A 22554-nucleotide genomic window follows, 5' to 3' on the forward strand; every position below is an offset into this window, starting at 1 on the left:
TTCATCAATAATTATACACATTACACATATGCATAATTATTTTAGTAACTACATGGACATTGTAACGGTTAATTATTTTTCACTTGATTACAAAAATACAATAAAGCACATACAATGTTGAGAGATAGATCTCTGCCTGGTCCCAATATGTCAAAACACCATGTTCACAAAAACTCAAACTTTAAAACCAATTTCAATTCTACAAGGCGCTGTACTTTCTTACAAAAACAATGGCTTAAAACATCCAAGCAGTAAATGTCTACAGCTAGACTTCTCTATTCCAGTCGCTCCCTGTTCAGTTCATGGTTATTCCACGTGGTTCGTCTGAGTTAGAGTGCAGAGGTCAAAGTGTAGTATTTGGGAACTATGGTGGAACAGGGACAGATTCGCGTGGTTCGGTGCGGTGGCAGTACAGTCGATTACAGAAAAGCTATTTTCACTTTAGATTCAAAGCAAGTAAATCAGAATATAAATGAGTCAAACTGTAAACTGTATACATTATGTCTTTGGAAAAGATGATCAAATCGCTTCTCTGTATTAGGTTGTCCGGTATTGCGGTAATGCTAGAGTGCCCAGAATGTTTTTGGCATGATGTACTTACTGTGCAGATTGCACGTTGGGGTTCATTTTGGGTTTAAATATACACATATATCATTTTGGGTTTAAATATACACATATATTGTCCATCAGCACTACGACAGGAGTTTGGAAGGCCATAATGGCAAGGCTGTTCTAGAGTATCTGCATTGAATGACTGACCCAAGCAGTGTTTTCACTGCCGGTGTTTCGTAACATGCACATTAAAGTTTGGTTATAGTAATTATTTATTTTTCTACACGTCACGAGTGTATGCAGACCTGTGTAATGATTTATTATGTGCCACATGTTTGATTGTGCTGTATAACTCGCTGTTGTGTAAGTAGTATATTCAGTAGGTTACATCATCAACCCACCCTGAATTCTGTTTGTCTTTTACTGGTTGATTTTATAACTTAAACAAATGTATTAAATACGTTGCCCCAGGTGACTTTTTTCAAATTTACTGACTTAATAGGTACAGTGTGATAATGTGGACTGCTTGCTGTACTGTCCAGCCTCTTTACAAAGCGTTAAAACAGGTTAATGAGATACCATATTCTGACAAAAGTTTGATGTTCTGGAATGTCTAGTTAAATACTTTTTTTTTTTAAAGTTAAAATAATCTGAATGTAAAATTCACACAGCTGTATCTGTAGGGTTTAAAACAACTGTCAGAGAATATGGAACTTGATGCACCCGAACCAAATACATTGTAACATGAGTGTGTTTCTTTCAGTGTGTTTTAAAACTGCAATGTTATGAAATTCAAAGCTAGAATGAATCATTTCTGTCTGTGTGTGTGTTTTTATTTATGTATTCTCATTTTGTTTCAGGTACCTCCTTTGTACCTCAGGGGACACAGTGAAGGTTTACAGCACAGCCACTGAAGAATGTGTGCATGTCTTGCAGGGCCACACAAACCTGGTTACAGGCATCTCCTTGAACCCTACAAACCATTTGCAGGTTTGTCTTAAATGTAGCCTAACTTAGACATATACAGTACTTTTTACCTTTTTCTTTGAGATTGATAGGGTGTGTAAATTGTTAAGCATATGTTTCTCATTGTTTTAGACAAGCTTTTGCATCTATTACACACATTCATGTTCGTGGATTCTTATGTGGATATTCTCATCTTGTAAACATTCAAAATGCAAACCTTTATTTTTTAAATTTCATATGGCTTCTAAAGATTTTGTTTACATGCGCTACATAAAAAATCCATTCTGGGTTACGGTTGCCCCCGTCTATGCTCTGTTAATATTAGAGAAATATTTTCACCGCACATCAGAGCTTGATTGGCTTAGAATGTCATACTTCAATTTGAAATTTGAAGATATTTAAGAGTTGCTGTTTCTTGGTACAAAATCACTTCTTGTCCAGTGACGGTTTCACTCCAGTGGAAGTGATTAGTTACCAAGTTGAAAATGTTTGTTTGTGAGCTAAACATTTTATTGATAAACCTGTAAATGCAAAATTTAAAGTATAATAAACCAAGCAAAGAGACCAAAGATCTTCAACACCAGAACATTTGTATTAAACATTTCTCTTGCAGGTTTATTCTTGCTCTGTAGATGGCACTATTAAACTGTGGGAATTCACAGATAACATTCTGATTAAGGTATGTGGCTCTGTATTCTTTTGCATAACCTATTTATCTATACACAAGCCACTTGTATGTATGTATTTGTAATAATGTTTGTTTACCTTCATTGTAGACGTTCAAGGTTGGCTACAAACTGTTATCCCTGTACACCTCTAAAGCCCATGAAGGATGTGTCTTTGTCATAATCCCCAAGGAAAATGATGAAGCTTTGGGTAATTATATATAAAATAAATAAAACACATATTGTAGACCATTCCATCAAGGGCTGATTATTTAACTACCTTATGACTAACATGGTTTGGTTTATAGTTTTATCAAGGATGTGGACTGATAAAACATGGTATAAATCCCAACAGTAGTAAGTCTTGTGTTTAATAATTCAAGGTTTACTGTCGGATACCTTGTTATACTGACTTCTGCTGCCAGGAGTTGAATCTGAGTTTGCTTGTATTTCATACTTCAGTTTGGAATAGGAAGATATTTCAAAGACACAGCCATTTCAATTGAACTAATGAGGATTAGCTGTTTTGAATAACAAGCCATGAGGAGAGACAGAAACAGAGCAGAAAGAGCAGTGTTTATCAGTGTTGTAGCACGTTTTATATGGTCTTGTTTGATTTATGTAGGCCTGTTTTTGTTGACATAAACTGTTTTGTTTTTCTGTGAATGCTGCAGAAAGGAAAAGGTGGGGGAAGGGGCTTTGTTAATCCTGTTTGTTCCACCCCACTCCAAACATAACTGCTTGCAAATGTCTTTTGACATCTGTTCTTTATTTGCCAGATTCTTTCCAGCTGGTTGCTGTTAAGCTTCCCAAGTCACCGGACCAAGAAGTTGAAGTCACAGAACTGTCATTTGTGTTGAATGATGTTAGCCAGTTCCCAAAGTGTACCTCTTATGGCAGAGAGGTGTGGTTTATTTACTGTGTGTTTATTTGTTCTGTGTGTCAGTGGCAACAAGAAGATATAACACCCAATATGAAGCATGTTAAGAGATTAGACATTTTTATGTAGGTTTATACAGTGCAGTTTTTCCCATTTTCTTTCTCCATGTACTTGGTTTATAATTAAGAGGACTTAAATGTTAGTGTGATAGGTATGTCATAGCTGTACAGATTGCTTTATTTTTTTATTTTTTATTATTTTTTTTACATGCAGGGTGAATTTGTAGCTTCAGTGAAAGGCCTTCATCTCACTGTGTATTGTGTGTACGTTAATGGTTTTTAATAATTTCCCTCCATACTGTGTTTCTCTTAATTGTCCTGAACAGAACTTTTAAAAAGATACAACATGTCTTTCAATCTGTGTTTCCACTTCCTGAATTCTGTTCTTGATAAGCAGTGTGTTCCAATGATTGCCCTCGTCCTCCCTTTACAGGTGGGTTCAGTTCGACCTCTAAGAGTAGGTTACATGAGCGTGATACAAAACTTTTTTTAAGTTGTTGTTTTTTTTTTTGTTTGTTTTTAACCAGACCTTTTTTATTTTTAATTTGTATTGCACTCTAGTTATGGAATCGAGAAATAACTGTTACAGTATAAGGATCTCTTTCATTTCTTTGTGCACTTAAAAATCAATGCATGTTTTAAAATAAATATTGTTTAGTTCCTGCTTGAAACTACAGAGGCGCATATGGAAGCCTTCAGTTTTTTATTTAAATGTACTTGCTTCTCTATCCCACTCCCTTTTTTTAAGTAGTTACTGTAATTCTTTTATTTTCTTGAAGGTTCTCTTTGAAAGCCTCTCACAAGAAGGGGGCTAATAACATATTTACTTGTGTCGCATGCCATCCGAAGGAGGACTGTATCGCCACAGGCCATGAAGATTGAAAAATAAGTCTTTGGTATGTCAGTTTGTCTTAAAGTATGACCACTAACTAACATCTGTTTTTAAACTGTACAGTTATATAATGCAATGTTGCGTTTTAAACAACATCGATATTCAAATGAAAGACAAACTATTGGATACAACTCGTTTTATTCAATCACATCAAATCAAACATCTGCACAGCCCAAACTGAAGAAAAATGAAACATAAAAGGGTTTATTTTTTTTAATTTGCGACATATAAAACACTACTTCAGAAAATGAAAAACTATAATAGAATAAACATTTCAAAAGAAACAGCGTGTAAACAGGTGTATGTACATACAAAACTGTAAAATCGAAAGTAACGTGTTTTCTCTTGCATGTGTCACTCAGCGCAGCACTGAATCCAGGCTGAGCTGCTGCAGCCTGCTGCTTTGCAGTTTTCTGATCGAAATGTATCTGCTGAAGCTCTGTGGCTAGCTTCAAGATGAAATCTCTCCTACTGATATTGTCCTCGGTGCATTCCTTGTACAAAACAAAAGAATTGATGGCTGCCAGGTCCAGCAGAGATAACGACAGGCTTGTATATAAAAAGAAAATAGAATATTATAGATTATATTCAAAATAAAAGCATGTATTGTAAAAAGTAATCAAAATGACTGCCGTGGCAGTTTTAGGGTTAAAGTAGCTTGTTTTCACTTTGTTTGCAACATTAACCATTAACGGACCATGTACTCAGCACTTGTCAGGTCCAGTTTATTTAACACGCTGTTTAAATATTTTTTCAGAGTAAACCAGGTTTAAAAGGCCCTGTATAGTAAAAGGACATCAGTACTGCATCTCCAGCCAAGCCCCACTCCTTGTTCGCTGTATTTTTCACATACCTCTTTATAGACGTGCATACTGATAAATCCTCTCCTGATCACTCGTTTTCACCAAACTCCTCAATAATGCAATCCAAGTCTTTATTTTATTACTGTAACCTCTCAAAAAGCTCAGCAAATGTCCATGATATTCTTTGAGCGCTGGATGCAGAAGCAGCTATCTCCTTTGTTTATATCCGTGTTATCTCTGTAGTGCATGGGGCGATCTCTTACACCATGCTGAATTGATTTGTATATACTGTGACCATAAAATAATTAATAATAATATAATAATAATAATAATAATAATAATAATAATAATAATAATAAAAAACACTGTGTTATATGTTTTGTTTGTTTTCACAGGAGAAACTTTAATCGCAAAAATGAATATACACACTCTACACACCACTAGCATCACAGTGCAGTAAATGATTTGTCCTTTACACCAGAAGGTAAGAGCTAGCTTGTAAAGTAGGTGCTTCATTACAGTACATATATGCATGCATTGCTGGTAAAATGTTTTATTAACAAAGATTCTTGAATTATTTAAAAAAAAAAAAAAAAAAAACCTTGCAGAACATTTTAATGGCACGCTTGCTTTTTAGTTTTAGTAGTATCTAGAAACTTGATAGTGTGCATAAAATATGTATTTGTTATTAACTACATTTTTACAGGTACCAGCCTATTGAGTGGTGGGATTGAGTCAGTGTTGGTCCAGTGGCGGTATGGAGAAGAGACAAAAAAAGATTTCCTGCCTCGTCTGGGAGCTGCTATAGCACACATCTCTACTTCCCCTGATGGCTGTCTGTATTGTACATCCCACAGTGATAACAGTAAGAATTTCTTTTCATGTTATGTGCACATTTATGTACATGGTAGCACTACTGTATTTAGAATGCACTTATACAAATCCAACATGGTTCACCTTTATCTAGTTGAGTAGTAATTACATGCAGCATATAAACTCACTTTTTTCATAGCTTACTTTATATACAGTGCCTTGAAAAAGTCTTCACACCCTTGAACTTTTTTCACATTCTGCTGCCCAAAAAATAAAATTAAAGATGCAATAAAATAGGAGTTTGTTTCATTGATCTACACTTTCAACGTGAAAGAACAATTATAGAAATATTCAAGGCTTTTCAAGGCACTGTAAATTGGTAGACCATTTAAATAAATAAGATCAAGCTAAACTGATCCATATTGAAAGCTTACACAGTGCTTTGTCACAGTAAAAATGGATCTGAATTTGAGAATCATTCTTTTAACCCACAGAGATCACTATTATCCAAAGCAATCTCAGAGTTTCTGCAGTTATCCAAGGGTTAGTAAAAGGTATGTCATTTAAATTCTCTTTTTAAATGTAAACAGAAAACGTTCTGGTAATTACATTTTTTGGTCAACATCTGTTTACCCTGTTTGTGTTTTTGTTTTTTGTTTTTTCCAGGTGATAACATAAAAACAGATTTGATGATTGACCCAAGAACTAAAGCTCTGGTGCTGAATGGGAAGCCAGGTCATTTGCAGTTTTATTCTCTTCAGCATGACAAGCAGTTGTATAACGTGAGTAACGTGACATCTCAACGCACAAGTTCTAGGAAGGTTACTACTGGGGCATTTTGCCCTTGTGTGTTTTCTTTTCCTTTATGCATGTATACATGCAGGTATTTAGGTATGAAACATTTGTAGAAGGTGGTAATGTTTTTCGTTTGTTTGTTTCTCTCTACACACACAGCTAGATACAGTACAGCAGGAGTACATCAACCAGTCTGGCCTGCATCAGTTTGAAGTTGTGAAAGCTGCGTTTGATGCTCAAGGATCGTGGTTAGCAACTGTAGAAGAGAGGAAAGAGAAACTAGCTGACCTGGAGATTCATTTGAAAATATGGGTGTACAAGGATGAAACACAGAGGTAAGTTTCAGAGTACAGTTTTACAGAACATATTTCCCTACATCAGATATGGTGGATAAAGGGCTCGGTTTTCTTTTTTAGTTTAACCCTCCCTATTATGTTCAGAATTTAGGTACACCCATGTTTTGGGTCATATTGACACGATGCAATTTCAGACAAATTTAAACAGCCTTAAACTGATTAACTGTTTTTATTTGCAAAGGTTTTACTCTTTTATGCTCCTTTAGTCCAGGAGCTGTGACAAAACTTCTTTGACTGCCAACCTGGGAGCTCCTCATTTTGGAATGTCTTTACCAGTGAGATGCTGATGCAATACTGACAGAGAAAATTAGGCTCTGCCTTGTAGATATATATTGTTTGTATTTTTGTTTATAATTATCTCCAGACAGGCACAGCCATTTAAAGAGATAATAATACAAATGTAATAATAAAATAACAAATTGAAGAAGTTTGTTTTATTCCTGCACTCAAATCTACATAGATAAATGCCACGGGTCACAGTGACCCGAAACATCTTATTTGTATACATGACCTGTTCTAAAAATAAATAAATAAACATCTCAAAGGTTCTGTTTTCTGTGTATAAATTCATGACCCCCAACTTAGGAAAAGTCATAAAATATTATGCAGAAAATGAAAAGAAAATTAGCATTTAAGCTAATTGGAAACTAGAGTCGGGACAAATAGACCCGAAACCTAATAGGAGTGTTAAATTAGCCACAGGCCTCGACACTGGAAACAGATAGAAATAGACCCACTTTCTAATTTTAGCAGGTCTCTCGTGGGTTCCTGATCTTGATGCCGCACTGTGGGGTGGGGGTGATTTGGGGGCTTATTGTGCAAGTGCCTGGGCAACAAGTGTGCACTGTTTAAAATTGAGGCCAGGACTTGTTTTCTTTAAAACAAAATTTTAAAAATAAAAATGCTTTACTGGTTCTATTAATGGCACAGGTGAATACAATATGTGTGTTTTTACTTTGAGATTTCTTCATTGCCAGATTAACAAAGCAAAGCAGGGGGTTCGTTTTCCTTTCTTTCCCGGCATTGTACAACTGTGACACGACCTGCAATTCTTTTGCAGTCCATCATTCTAATCTAATATTTGTTTTGTATTAAGTGTTTACATTTGTAATCTTGCACTTGAGTATTTCCCTTACGTAGTGTTGAAGTACAGTTTGGAACCTGCCCAACCAGTCTAAACACGTCCTATTGTAAGACTTTTTGTATGTGTTTCCTATTGAAAGGGAATGCTCCAAGTATAAGGACATACTGAGAGAGGAAGTTTTATTGACTAGTTATTTCTGTTCGTTTTTCTTTAGCTTTGTTCTGAACACCACCATAACATGCCCACATGAAGACCATATCACAGCACTGTGCTTTTGCAACACAAATGAAACAACAATGTTAGTAACCACTGGAAGAGATGGCCAGTTTAAAGCCTGGGTCTTGGGGGATGATTCAGACATATATCGTAAGTTAGCTATGGTTCTAATAATGACAGTGTTTGTTTATTTTTTTTAATTGCCATTTTGGGATTGTTTTTTATATCCCGTTTTGTGTGCAGCAACAAGGTGGTCATAATAATAATAATAATAATAATAATAATAATACATGTAAGTGTTAAAATGATTTAAATCCAGTTTCAAATAGAAAAGATGAACAAGGCATGTGCTGAAAGGCATCATATTTAAGCCACTTGGTGGCACTGTTGTAGTGGATTGCCATTGTTTTATATCCTCTGCTTCGCTATATGATTTTCTAATCTTTCTCTAACCGGACTCCAGGTGAGAGTGTATGCTGGAGCTGTGACTTTGTTGGCAACTATCACAATCTCCAGGCCACAAACTGCTGCTTCTCTGAAGATGGCTCCCTGTTAGCAGTGGGATTTGAGCAGATTATCACCATTTGGAACCCCAACACTTGGGATCTCGTTTGCACATTCTGCCAACCTCCTGGGAAAATAAAGTTAGTACATTTTAAATAATGAATAAATAATATTTAAATAAATAAATGCACCATAACTGTAGTTCATAACAGCACATTCACACTTCAGATAACAGGCCTGTTTTAAAGTGCAAAGGCAGTCCATTTGTAATTAAAAATGTATTTGTAAATCTGAGAATTTCACTTTCTAGATAGTTTTATAATTCTTCAAAATGGGGGCTAACACTTCCGCCATTAAACTATGTAAGCCAAGTAAGAGCTAACTGTTAACTAAAGTGATCTATGTATAAAACCCAGAACACTACAGTATCATGAAGGAAAATTTCTATGCGTTTTATATTATGTGTTTTTACAAATAATTGTTAGTTTCAGCATACTGTAACTTTCTCTTTCAATGTCACCTCCATCTTACTAAGCAAGTGCCTGCAAACTTTATTAAAGTAAAATAAAAAAATATCTTGGTTTTCTTGGCATTACAACAACCAAGGTCCTTAATAAATTGTAGAAGGTAAATAATATCTTGTTAGAAGTCTAGTTTTTATAGTAAAACTGTAAGCAAATGCTATGCAAGATTTATGAGTAAGTGTATGCCAGATGTCGTAAAATAACACTTGTATAACCCTGTGAAGTGGCTTTATTGTTTGATATGAATAAGGAGTTGATAAAGTTAACTTTTTTGATGTTTCAGGGACCTTTGTTTCAGGAGGTTAAGCTGTTCTAAGTACCTCCTTGGTACCACTATGAATAACTTTCTCTGCTGCTGGAACCTGCTGACTTGTACATGTAAGAGTCCTAGCATGCATTGATTTCATTTGATTTGACAGTTCATTGTTATTCTAAGCCATGTCTGATGGGCTGGGTAATTGTTTGCTGTTTTTCAGTGGAATGGAGCGTCGGGTTAAATATCATTGTGCTGCAGGTTGACCCCCTGTCTGAAAATGTTGCTGCTTTCTCGTGTGTGGCTGAGAATTCCGACTGTGAGTACAAAAGCTTTATTCAGTTGAAAAATAGTTCACCATTAACCTCTTCATTTCCAAATGTTTTTTTAATGTTGTGTTTTTAACTTCAAGGCTCAATATACATTGTAAAAAAATAAAAAATAATGTTTGAAATGCATAAGTATTAAGGGTGTGTGTGTGTGTGTGTATGTGTATATATATATATTAGTGCCTTGCAAAAGTATTCAGACCCTTCCTATGGTGTCCCTTTTTGTGAAATTACAAAATGATGCATACACATTTTTTTAAGGGTAAGATAAGTTACAGTAAATGTCAGCAAAAACTAAAGAGAAAAAACTGAAATATGTTATTCAGACCGGTCAACTGAATATTTGATGGAAGCACCTTTGGCTGCAATTACAGCCACAAGTCTTTTTGGGTAAGTTTCTACCAACTTTGCATACCAGCTTGGTGCAATTTATGCCCATTCTTGGTAGATTTGCTCAAGCTTTCTCAAGTTGCTTGGGGATCGCTTATGGACAGCAGTTTTCAAGTCTTTCCACAGATTCTCAATAGGATTCAAATCAGGAGTTTGACTGGGCCACTCAAGGATATTCACTTTCTTATTCTTAAGCCACTCCAGTGTAGCTTTGGCCTTGTGCTTTGGATCTTTGTCCTGCTGAATAGTGAATTTACTTATTTCATTTATTTTTTAAAGAAAGTTATGCAACATCCACTGCTCCTGTGTGAAAAAGTAATCGCTCCCTTAGACTCAATAACTGGTTACGCCACCTTTAGCAGCAATAACTGCGACCAAACACTTCCTGTAGTTATTGATCAGTCTCTTACAGCACCATGGAGGAATTATGGCCCACTCCTTCATGAAGAACTGCTTCAATTCAGTGACACTTGTGTGTTTTTGAGCATAAACTGCTTGTTTCAGGTCCTACCACAACATCTCAATGGGGTTTAGGTCTGGACTTTGACTAGGCCATTCCAAAACTTTAAATTTCTTGTTCTTCAATCTTTCTGATGTAGACTTGCTTGTGTGTACGTCCAGGTCGTAATGCAGCAAAGTATACCCAAATCGTGACACTACCACCACCATGCTTGACCCGTTGGTATGAGGTTCTTACTGTGGAATGCAGGGTTTTGTTTTCACCAGACATAAGGGGGCTCATGTTGGCCAGAAAGTTCCAGTTTTGACTCTTGTCCATAGAACCTGTCTCATCTGTCCTTTCCAGACTGATAGGCATCAACAACTTTTTTTATGGAGGTCTTCAGGAATTTCTTTTGATCGTGGCACTATGTGCCTCTAGATGTGTGCTGACAACTTCACTCTGATGGTAAGTGCCAAAGTTAGTCAGATTTATATTGGGCAGGGCTGGCCCAAATCAGGCCTGATTGTTAACCAAAGTATTCAAACAGCTGACCCTAATTATCCCTTTAATTGGGTTGTTAACAAGGTGGGGCAAGAACTTTTTCACACATGAAGATTGCATTTTTGATTACCTTGCACACCAAACAAATGAAAGCAAAAAATGGCACCAAACTTAGGTGTCATTTTTTTCTCTTACTCCCTCCAAATACTACTACAACCCACAAAATGTGTGTGTGTGTGTGTGTGTGTGTGTGTATATATATATATATATATATATATATATATATATATATATAAAATATATGCTTTTTTTTTTTTTTTTTTAATTTACCCTCACTATCTGAAGATACACATTAAAAGTCTGTCACCCCCAGATCCTATCTAAACATAACCATTTTGTTGTTTTCTCCCCCAGTGTTTATTTTCAGGCCCAGTGAGCCCAGGCCTGTGTACTTGCAAAAGGATATTTGCCAGGGCAGCGTGCAGCGAGGAGAACTGCTCCGAGAACAGCCAGTGGCTGAACAGATCGCAGCTCTACTTCCTGACTAGAGACATGGTAAAATTAATAACTGCTGAGCTAATTGCTGCTCTGCACTATCACACACCTGTTTATAATAAACCAATTATTTTTTTTTGTCTACAAACCTGTCGGCTGCTTTTGACTAAAGTTTAAATTGCATAACCATTGTGTTTATGAATGGGGTTTTGAGATATACATTTAAGTTTGAAAGCTGTCTATTGGTGATATGGAGAAGTAGTGTAGTTTTCTCCCCATGACTTGAACAATACAATATCTACATGCTGTGTGTACCATGTGAATTGATCTTTCTGTTTCTCTAGAGTATATATATGTTTTTTTCTTTAAGGATTTAATGACATTCAGTACAAAGACCCAAGACAGGCTTGCAGCTTCAAGCAAGCAGGTATGTTCGCATACAGCTAAACAAAATGAAACAATTGTTCACTCCATCCCCCTTAACTGTTTCTTCACTCTGACCTTGTAGTTGTCATATTGATTGTTCATTGTCATGTTTTTTAGCAATTCAGAGCATGCCATTTTTATTGAGGGTGGTGGGGGGGTATTAATTACAGCAGTTTTTAAGAACAAACTGGTTTAAAGAATCCTGTAAATGTCAGCATGTCTTTTTTAAGAGTACTATTTATTACTTAACCCTACTGCTTAAATGTAAAGTAAACTATGGCAGTGACCTCTTAAGGATTCTATCAGCCCCTATTGAGCCAGTAAAGATGGAATTAAATGAATACATATTTTATAATGTCTAACAATGTGTTTTTTTTTTTTTTTTTTTTTTTTTTTTTTGTTTTTTTTAAATATATATAAAGCTTTTAATAGAAGAGAACATCCCTGTAAGTCCATTCTACTTGCTGTTGGGAAAACACAGACAGGCAAGGCTGGATGCAGAAAATGGGACTCTTGCAGCCCAGGTTCAGTTACCACAGGGATCTGTTGCAATTAAAGAGGTCAGTATGTAAAGACAAGTTGTATCACTGGTTAAAATATAACATTGAGGAAAAAGTCTGTATTTTTGCATATGTTTAAACATGACTGTTTTTTAATTATTCTTCAGCTTTCACAGTTGAATAAGCAGGCTTTTTGTTTTGTGTTCCCTCAGTTGCTTCAGACCCCGGCTCATGTTCTACCCTCGGCTGCTTCCTGTGCGCGATGTTTGTGAATTCTCTCCTAATATCCAAGGACGGCAAGAGGTAAGAGATCAAAACCTGTGGAACCTGTTGTAGAGTACAGGAAGTGATTGTTAGTCAATTTGCACAGCATTGCCTTTGACCTGGAACAGGAAATGACATACATGTTTCCACTTGGGTTTGAAGTCTATTTATCATGTAAATGTATGACACCAAGTAGAAAAACATTTAAGGAATGAGCTCACCTTTGCAGCACTCTTGTAGAACAATAGTGTACGGTACAGGTGGTGAAGTAGTACTAGAAAATGACTGAAGCCTCTTTTTCTTATTTCTTATTTTGCCATCTTAGCAATGAAAACCAGGTTTTTCATGATTATCTATGCTTTTAACTGTATAAACACTTAATATTTCATTATATGATACGTGTACTTATATAAGCTGATAATCATAAGTGAATTGCATTTAATTAAATAAATTTTGTCAATTTCAATGAAATGGTCACCCAAAGCAAAGGGATTTCAGTCTGAAGCCCAAGTTAGTTAAAAGTCTGAAATGTATAACACGGTGTTAAAACACTGGCCTAAGTATAAAAGTGTCTTTGTTAGATGTTTTCTGAGTTAATTAGCATGTTACCTAATCAACCTTTTGTCACCAATTATTGTTAACGGGTAAGGGTCCATGATTACTATAAATATAGGTAGCATAGGCACAAGTTTGTCATTCCTGAATGTAAGGGAGCAGAAACTGTCAAAATGCACCCAGTTAAGCAAAGAAAAAAGTCTGTAATTAATTTAAGAAATGAAGGTCAATCTTTAAGACAAATCACAAGAACTTTGCAAGTGTCTGTAACTGCTGTGGCCAAGACCATCAAACGATTTGAAGAAACTGGCACTCATGAGGACCAAACAAGGTCAGGCAGGCCAAAGGTGACCTCAGAATCAGAGAACAAATTCATTCAAGTCACAAGTCTGCAAAACCGGCAACTAACTGCCCCTGAAATACAAGCTCAGCTAAATGCTACTAGAAGTACAGATGTTTCAACATCAACTGTTCAGAAGGGATTGCGTGAAGCTGGCCTAACTGGAAGAATTGCTGCAAAGAAACCATTGTTAAAAGTGCAGCATAAGAGGAAGAGACTTGCCTGGGCCAAAAAACACAGAAACTGGACATTTAAGGAGTGGAAGTCGGTCTTATGGACCGATGAGTCAAAATTTGAAATATTTGGGTCCAACCGTCAAGTATTTGTAAGACGCAGAGAGGGTGAACGCATGAGTTCTGCATGTGTGGTTCCCATTGTCAAGCATGGAGGAGGCAGTGTCATGGTCTGGGGTTGTGTTGCTGGTGACAGAGTTGGTGATCTTTACCAAGTCCATGGCAAGCTCAACCAGCATGGCTATCATAGCATGCTTCAGATGTGTGCCGTTCCATCAGGATTACGGCTAGTTGGGCAGTCCTTCATTCTTTAGCAAGATAATAACCCAAAACACAAACAGAACTATCTGACGAAGAAGGAACGTGAAGGACAACTCAATCTAATGACCTGGCCTGCCCAGTCTCCAGACCTCAATCTCATAGAACTTGTATGGGACGAACTGGACAGAAGAGACAAAGCAAAGCTACCCACAAGTGCCCTACATCTCTGGGAATTGCTGCAGAAGAGCTGGGAAGACATGTCGGATGATTTCCTGCTGAAACTTGTTAACCGAATGCCTCATGTTTGTGAGGCTGTTATTAAGGCAAAGGGTGGCTATTTTGAGGAATCCAAGTTTTAGAGACAATTTTCAATTTTCTTGAACATTGCTTTGATACTCCTTATGTTTTGTTTTGTATATTGTAACATCTGTTTTCATTTTCAAGTATTTACAGAAACGTATATGACATAAAACATGGTCAATTATGAAAATAAACCTAGTTTACGCAAACTTTTGACTGGTACTGTATATGTGTATATATGTATGTGTGTACACGTTTGTGTGTATATATATATATATATATTATATATATATATATATATATATATATATATATATATATATATATATATATATAACTGCAGTGTACAAAATTAAAGAAAAGAAATTTTTTTTTTTTTTTTTTTTTAGATGTATACAAAAAGTTTAAAAGATTAAACAAAAACATTAATTTATTTTCAGGACGTTTCGGGCAAAAGCCCTTTAGCTGTTTAAATTTTTTTTTTTTTTTGCTCATTTTTGTCACTTTAAATAATGTATAAACAATAACAGAAATCCGAATGAAATTATCTTGGATACTTATAAAAACAAAAAATGAAAACATGAGATGTGGCTTCCCTTTTTCTTTCCTTAGACAGGCTGCTGAGGAGGAAATAGAGAGTGAGAAAGAGGAAGATGAAACTTCTGATCAAGAAATGGACTCTCGTGATTCTCCACATAAAGCCAAACCAGCGTACTTTGTTGAACTGGCGCCAAAGGTGTCTAAAACTGAAGAAAGGGATTTGAAGAGAGTGAGAAAAACCGATTACAGCTGGCTGTGCCCATTTCATGGCAAACTCCCATGAGAACCATGCTACGGTTAAATTCTTCAAATGAAAGATCATGCAATAAAGTATTTATTATCTTTCTGGAAAAGTTATATCTGTTTTTGCTTTTGGGTCACGTAATTAGTAACTGTTTAAAAAGGATATCGGTTAAGTTATTACTGTAATAAAATGGCAGAGACGTACTGCTGTGTTATGTATTATTTTTAACAAATGGAGTCACCAAGAGTAGTTGAAAATACAAGAATGATGACAGTGGTAAATAAAGGCGTAATTGAACTATAATCAATCAATGACATGGTGTAATTACAATTACGCAGGTGTGCCAAGGTTCAATTACAATTACATTTTGATTACGAATTGCACAATTACATTTGTAATTGACCACAGGTCTGGTGGTTGGGTCTGTTGTATTTTGTATATTTCATATATGCTGTATTTTTATATGTCAGATTGTTCAGTTGTACCTGAACATTTTTACAGTAGAATTTGTCTTTGGAAAATACCATTCAGTTCCTACTTTTATACTTGCTATAATAACCATTTTTCTTTTCTGTGATTTAAAAACCTGAAATAAAAAAAAAGGAAAAATAATAAAATGCACAGCCAATTAGGTATTTTATCACTGGTGTGCAGTGTGAGTTTACTGTAGGACAATAACAGGACCTTTATATTTTGTAATTCTACTTCTCGGTTTAAAAGTGGGAAATGCAAAATTAGCTTGTTTCTTTATCTTCTAAAACAGACGTTCATGTGAGGAATGTTAGTTCCAAGCATGCGAACAAACATGTCTATTAAATGTGGGGGGAAATGTATTGATCAGATCGTGATGATTCCCTAGGGCTTGTTTTATATTTGAAAGTTATAGCATTCCTTATATTTCCTGGTGCTTTAAAACACTAATACCTAACATTAATTGGAGAGGACGATCGCATTTTTCTTGTGTTCTCCTTTTGTGTGTGTGTGTGTAGGATTATTCTTTCTAGCACGTGTCTTGCCTAATAGTACCATTTTCAAGCTTTAAACTTTTCACGCCATTGAGATTAATACAGACATTCAATCAAAATGTATTATTCCAATACCATAATAACTGCTCCTGCAGTAAACATCATATTTGACAGTCATTTCCAGTTAAGTTGTGTCCTACAAATAATTCAACAGTTGGTTAGCAGCTTGTTTTAAAGTTTGAAAGCAAATTTAGCGCTCTTTAAAAAAGAAATGCAATGCTGTAAAACCTTGCTTCTATCTTAATTGGGTCAAAACTAAACTCAACCCTTCAATATTTAAATGTAGACGTAATTGCTGAGTATTTTATGTAACAAAGCTTTTTTAGGCAGACATGCCGCTGCCAGATATTAAACCCACTTTAAAATATTCTACCTGGCCCACACTAATGCTTTTTGTGAATCCTCGGTATATCAGGGTCATGTTTTAAAATATATAAACAAGGATAACAATATTAGCTTGGGAGATGCATCTTAAAATACTGTATATGATTAATTTTACTGATTACGATCAGCACTAGTCCTCACCTTTGGGTCTGAAACCAGCAGATACGAAACATTATTGACACCCTACTGATAAAAACGTGCATGAAAAAAAAACTAAGAATGTTGTTTAACTGCTCTTAACTGTTCCACTTTATTTGCAAGTTTTATATGTTTTTCTTTTGCAGAATCTCAGGAAGAACAGTGATGCAAGCAAAGCATGTACCACATTGTCAGATGATCATAAAAGCCTCTGTTCTCTTTTTATAAAGAAGAACCTGACTGCATGGTTTTGCATAAACAATCTTTAAGGAAGTGTAACAATACATTCAGCAATCTGAATTCAACCACTTCTCTGTAGTCTGCCCCTTGATGAGCACAATCATGATTCAACAATATGGAATGCCAACAAAGGTGAAATTATTCTTGGTCAGGGTTTGTAATACTGTAAGTCATTATTTCAATTGATAAATCGAATACTTAGTACTGTATTCAGCAAAAATACCAAACAATTAAGTTACATACTACAATTTGCAATTGTTGAAAACATTATTCATATTTTTATAGAAGCCAGCAAACACCGTTTACCCAAAAAATGACATGCTCCAAATAGTATTTGCTAGGAAAGTGAGCTAAATCATATAATTACAGGCAGATATCACAATTAAATGGCGATTACCCACAACAAATATGGATAATAGATTCAACCCTGATGGAAATAAACCATAGGCACCAAAAGTGTTTAAAATAATGGTATCTTAAGACAAATATGACATACTTAACAATGCAAATAAACTAAGGATAAGCGTTAATAATAAACAGGTATTAAGTGTGGAATTGTTATAAAAAGGGTTATCATTCTAAAATATACATTTTTTCAAAATAAGAGATTTTTTTTATTTTTTATTATGGATTCCCTTTACACTGTTAACCTGTTCATACGGTGTATGTGCATTAAGCAGGAAACCAAAAAAGTAGATAATAGGTTACTGTAGCCATTTGTTATGTTCATTCTAATAAATCCTGCTTGCATGTTAATGCCTGTATATGTTGGCTAATCTACTTCACTAGGGAGATTAAAAAATGCAATGTTAATAAACAAGCTCATAAACTCCAGCGACACTATTATGCTGCAACTTTTCCACTGGTGCCTCACAGAGAGGGGTATTGCTGCAGAACGAAGGCTCCCACAGAGTAGCTCACACAGGGTAGCTCTAGAAGGGTAATGCTGCATGCACAACTTGTAATAGATGTCATCATTATATGCTACAGTCCGATTACATGATAAGGGTGATAAATTTAGGTACTAAAACAAAATTTATTTCATAACAATAACCTAACCCTAAACTGAAGGTTCATGGGGTAATGGCCATAACTTTAAATACACTCAACAATAACCTAACCTTAAACCTAAGGTTCGTTGGGTATTATGGTCATGTGATAGGGGTGTTGAGGATCAATGAAGCACTACATAAATTACGAGTTACGCACCGAGCACTACCCTTTGTGAGCTACGCTGTGGGAGCCTTCGTTCTGCAGCTATATACTCTTGGCTTCACAGGCCATGGTTACAATGGCAACACCCTCATGGAGCAACTACTGGGAGTGTTAAGTTGCTATGGTAACCAGGCAGCTTCATGAGGCACTGTGAGCTATGTGCCTCAGTACTGAAATCTTCCACCTTCCTGCCACTGCACTTTCACAACCGGATAGAGCAAGTTCAACTAGCCGAATTCGTGACACATAAATCAAGCTGCAGGCGTGTCTTGTGGACCTATGTTAACTTATATTTATAGAGATAGAGAATGCTCAGCAAGGCCATGCCTACGTAGGGAGTGGTTAACATGTAGAAAACAGAAAGTACTGTTTAAAGGAAAAACCTCAGAATGGAGTGTGGTAACCAGCGGTGTACCACAGGGATCAGTATTAGGTCCTCTGCTATTCCTAATCTACATTAATGATTTAGATTCTGGTATAGTAAGCAAACTTGTTAAATTTGCAGATGACACAAAAGTAGGAGGAGTGGCAAACACTCTTGTAGCAGCAAAGGTCATTCAAAATGATCTAGACAAGATTCAGAACTGGGTGGACATATGGCAAATGACATTTAATAGAGAAAAGTGTAAGGTACTGCACGTAGGAAATAAAAATGTACATTATAAATATCATATGGGAGATACTGAAATTGGAGAAGGAATTTATGAAAAAGACCTAGGAGTTTTTGTTGACTCAGAAATGTCTTCATCTAGACAATGTAGGGATAAAAAAAGGCTAACAAGATGCTCGGATACATTGTGAAAAGTGTCGAATTTAAATCAAGGGAAGTAATGTTAAAACTGTACAATGCACTAGTAAGACCTCATCTTGAATATTGTGTGCAGTTCTGGTCACCTCGCTATAAAAAAGATATTGCTGCTCTAGAAAGAGTGCAAAGAAGAGCGACCAGAATTATTCTGGGCTTAAAAGGCATGTCATATGCAGATAGGCTAAAAGAATTGAATCTGTTCAGTCTTGAACAAAGAAGACTATGTGGCGACCTAATTCAAGCATTCAAAATTCTAAAAGGTATTGACAGTGTCGACCCAAGGGACTTTTTCAGCCTGAAAAAAGAAACAAGGACCAGAGGTCACAAATGGAGATTAGACAAAGGGGCATTCAGAACAGAAAATAGGAGACACTTTTTTACACAGAGAATTGTGAGGGTCTGGAATCAACTCCCCAGTACTGTGGTTGAAGCTGACACCCTGGGATCCTTCAAGAAGCTGCTTGATGAGATTCTGGGATCAATAAGCTACTAACAACCAAACGAGCAAGATGGGCCGAATGGCCTCCTCTCGTTTGAAAACTTTCTTATGTTCTTATGTTCTTACTTGCCTGTACTGACAAGCCACCTCTGATTTCTACAGCCCCTTCTATTAGGGCTTGCTTGCTCGCTCTCTCTCTCTCTCTCTCTCTCTCTCTCTCTCTCTCTCTCTCTCTCGATACAGGGGTACTATGTTCTGTGAGTACCATAAAGCATTCTCCACTAAAGCTGCCTCCATCTTATCAGCAGATAACAATTTTATCAATCGGTCTTCCCCTGATTCAGTCCTCTTTAACCACATTTTCAGCGGTTTGCGAGCCAGCGTCTGCAGACTCTGTGCATCCACAGACCCTTCTACCTCCCTCTGTCCAAATACAATCATGATACAGCATCAGAGCATTTAGGATAAACATTCCAATCACAAGGATCATTAATCACAATAATCTAATATATTCTACCCTGCATCACTGTCTAAAGCCAACGGTTTTATTCTAATCATAACCTAGATAGCAGGTACCCAAAGGTACACTTCACTGAACAGTTCTGTGAGCTTCCTTTTGCGGGCTAGAATGAAGGCTACTGGCATCGCCCTGCAGGTCCAGTATGCCTAGAGCAATAACAGAACATAAACAACCAATCACAGAACACACACAGTCCAATGGCCACGCCCCCTTGCGCTCACCGTAGTTTTGACTGAGAGCTCTCAGCTGTCAGTCTCGCGCTTAGCAACACAAAACAAATGCTCACAGTTAAAATATCTTGTCTTTAAAATCCAGGATTTGCACATCACAGGAGAGTAGAAGTGAGTAAACTCTGTATCTCTAGTATGAGAAGTGCATAAACGCTATATTACCCAAATTAAATGCCATTTATCTAAGTATACCGTTTACTATACCACTGCCAAAGAAGTGCTTCATGCAGCTTAAATTTGCTCATATCTCACAATGAGTTTCTTTTCTGCTCCTCAGATCTGTTCACTCACTCCTGCCCTCTACAGTTAATCACTACTCACTACAGCAGATCTCTGTTCCCTACTTCAGATCTGCTCACTACTGCAGCATGCAAAAGTTCAAACTTGCTTTAATCTACTGTTTCAATCTGCAACTGCCCCCTCTAGAGCTTCCAACACTCCAGCTTTCCTTTAATAATACTTGACACAGAAAATAGCTAGCATGCCCAGAATGAGGGCTACCTGACCGCCGGGACGACCAAAGGTTTTCCCCTAATATCTAAAGGCTTTTTTTCCTCTCCACCGAGCGGCAGGTAAATACATAACCATCTCACACTAGCCCTTTCTTAACCTCTCTCCCCATTTGTCTTGTATGTCCTTTCCTTGGTCATTTGTCTTGTATGTCCTTCTTGCTTTTATGTTATGCACTGGCGCAACTTGTATTGTGGAGTTTCTGCAGGGAGCCTGGGGTCCATCCTTTGGGCGGCAAGTGAGTCTCACTTCCCCGACCTCAGGTCAGCTACGCTAGGCAGTTTTCATCACATGAGTCAGAAGAGACCCCTGGCCACATTATCCTTTCATAACACTTATCTTACCTCGTCACGTGAGGCTCTGTTCTATTTCCTTCGGGACGGGGCCTGCTTTACACTCTCAGTGAGTGCTTGAGTTGCAGACTAACTCATCTCTCTTGCAGGTTCCCTGTAGGATGCTTCTCTGCTTCTGGCTTCGGAGGCCTGTGCCTCACCTCGTCCGAGAGCAGTACCAGTTTAGTCAGGGGACCCTTTACTATCCTTTTCTTTCAGGTCCTAACACACCAGGACTGTTTCTTTTGCCCCGAGAGGTGCCTCTGCTGAGTCTGACTCTTTTATGTGTTTTCTAATTTCAAGTCTTGGCACTTCCAAGCCCACTCCTAAGTCTGGGCCAGCAGATCGCTTCTCTATCCTAAGTCTGTGCTCTCTCCGTCTGCTACTGTCCCACTAACAACTCATTTATGCTTCCTCTGCTCTATCCTTACAGTCCCAGTGTACGCCCCTTTTTTTGTCTAGTGTTGACATTCATATAAATTAATATCTGTGTTGCACTACTAATTAAACACATTTGCTGTGGTGATCAGTATTTAAATATTGATATTAAAATATTTCAATCCCTTTTTAACACAATCAGTTTTCTTCAGTATTACTACTGTATTACTAAAATCTTTGGTTTTACTGGTTTTATTAGTTATATACATGAGGCATGTACCCGAGTTCTTTGGTACCATTTCACTATGCAGGCTGGCCCGAATTAATTTGAGCCGAGCAGAAAATATGTCTCTAATCATGGAATCCCGGATCTTAGCAACAATCTCTAAAGCCAGTGTCAGTTGCAAATTACGGTTGGAAAAAACAAAATAACAGCTTACCTGTAATCTAATTCTGTAAAAATAAATTAAAAAAAAAACGATTTAACATGACAGCACATTATGCAACGTGGAATCGTGATAAAACTTTAACACTGATTACTGTCTGGGGAGATCGGGTCATTCAAAGTCAGCTTCAAAGATCTTTTCAAAATTAAAAAGTGTTTCAAAATAGAAGTCAAGTTCTACTTTCTATTGGTGTATGTAGGAATGCGCTCCATTGCAGGGAAAAAATCAATGACCACAATAACAAAAGCAGAAACAATCTCAAAACATTCCACTATTATGACAGATTAGATGCGATTTTAGGACACCGTCCAATATCACAAGACAGTCTGCAGTGAATTTTCTGGAAAAGTATCTATTGCCGTGTTTGGTGATTATAATGTCAATAACGATGATACAGTAATCTGGTTACCTGGTTACTGTCTGGCCACCTCTCACAATAACATGAGTGAGACTTGTCCAGCTCATTTAATAACTCGAGAAACTCAGGAAACCCCGGAAACGCCATTTTATTAGCCAACTTGCGTTGCTCCTCAACTCAAGTTTTGCAAAATTCAGGTTAACCCGGGTGCACTTGAGTGCACTCAAGTTGGTTTGACTATGGAAACGAGGTATTATTCCAAATAAATACATCTGCTGTTTTTATCCACCAAGCGCATTTCCAGTCTTAAACATACTGCAGTGAGAAATGTGTTTATAACAGTCACAAG

At 36.7% G+C, this 22554-nt stretch overlaps 1 protein-coding gene across 1 annotated transcript; it reads left to right on the forward strand.

Annotated features, from left to right (window-relative positions):
• The first annotated feature begins 366 nt into the window (after window positions 1–366).
• On the forward strand, window positions 367–15796 carry wdr75 (WD repeat domain 75). The gene is given in 23 exon segments (XM_041262866.1): window positions 367–452; window positions 1413–1542; window positions 2132–2197; window positions 2295–2394; window positions 2963–3087; window positions 3337–3382; window positions 3871–4018; window positions 5213–5301; window positions 5524–5682; window positions 6125–6184; window positions 6297–6412; window positions 6585–6760; window positions 8080–8231; window positions 8545–8725; window positions 9393–9487; window positions 9586–9681; window positions 11439–11511; window positions 11513–11579; window positions 11890–11946; window positions 12368–12505; window positions 12658–12691; window positions 12694–12748; window positions 15011–15796. Coding segments are annotated over 23 exon segments (2460 nt in total). The 3' UTR covers window positions 15222–15796.
• The last annotated feature ends 6758 nt before the right edge of the window (window positions 15797–22554 follow it).

This window comes from Polyodon spathula, chromosome 11 (genome assembly GCF_017654505.1).
Source record: "Polyodon spathula isolate WHYD16114869_AA chromosome 11, ASM1765450v1, whole genome shotgun sequence".
Taxonomy (NCBI): domain Eukaryota; kingdom Metazoa; phylum Chordata; class Actinopteri; order Acipenseriformes; family Polyodontidae; genus Polyodon; species Polyodon spathula.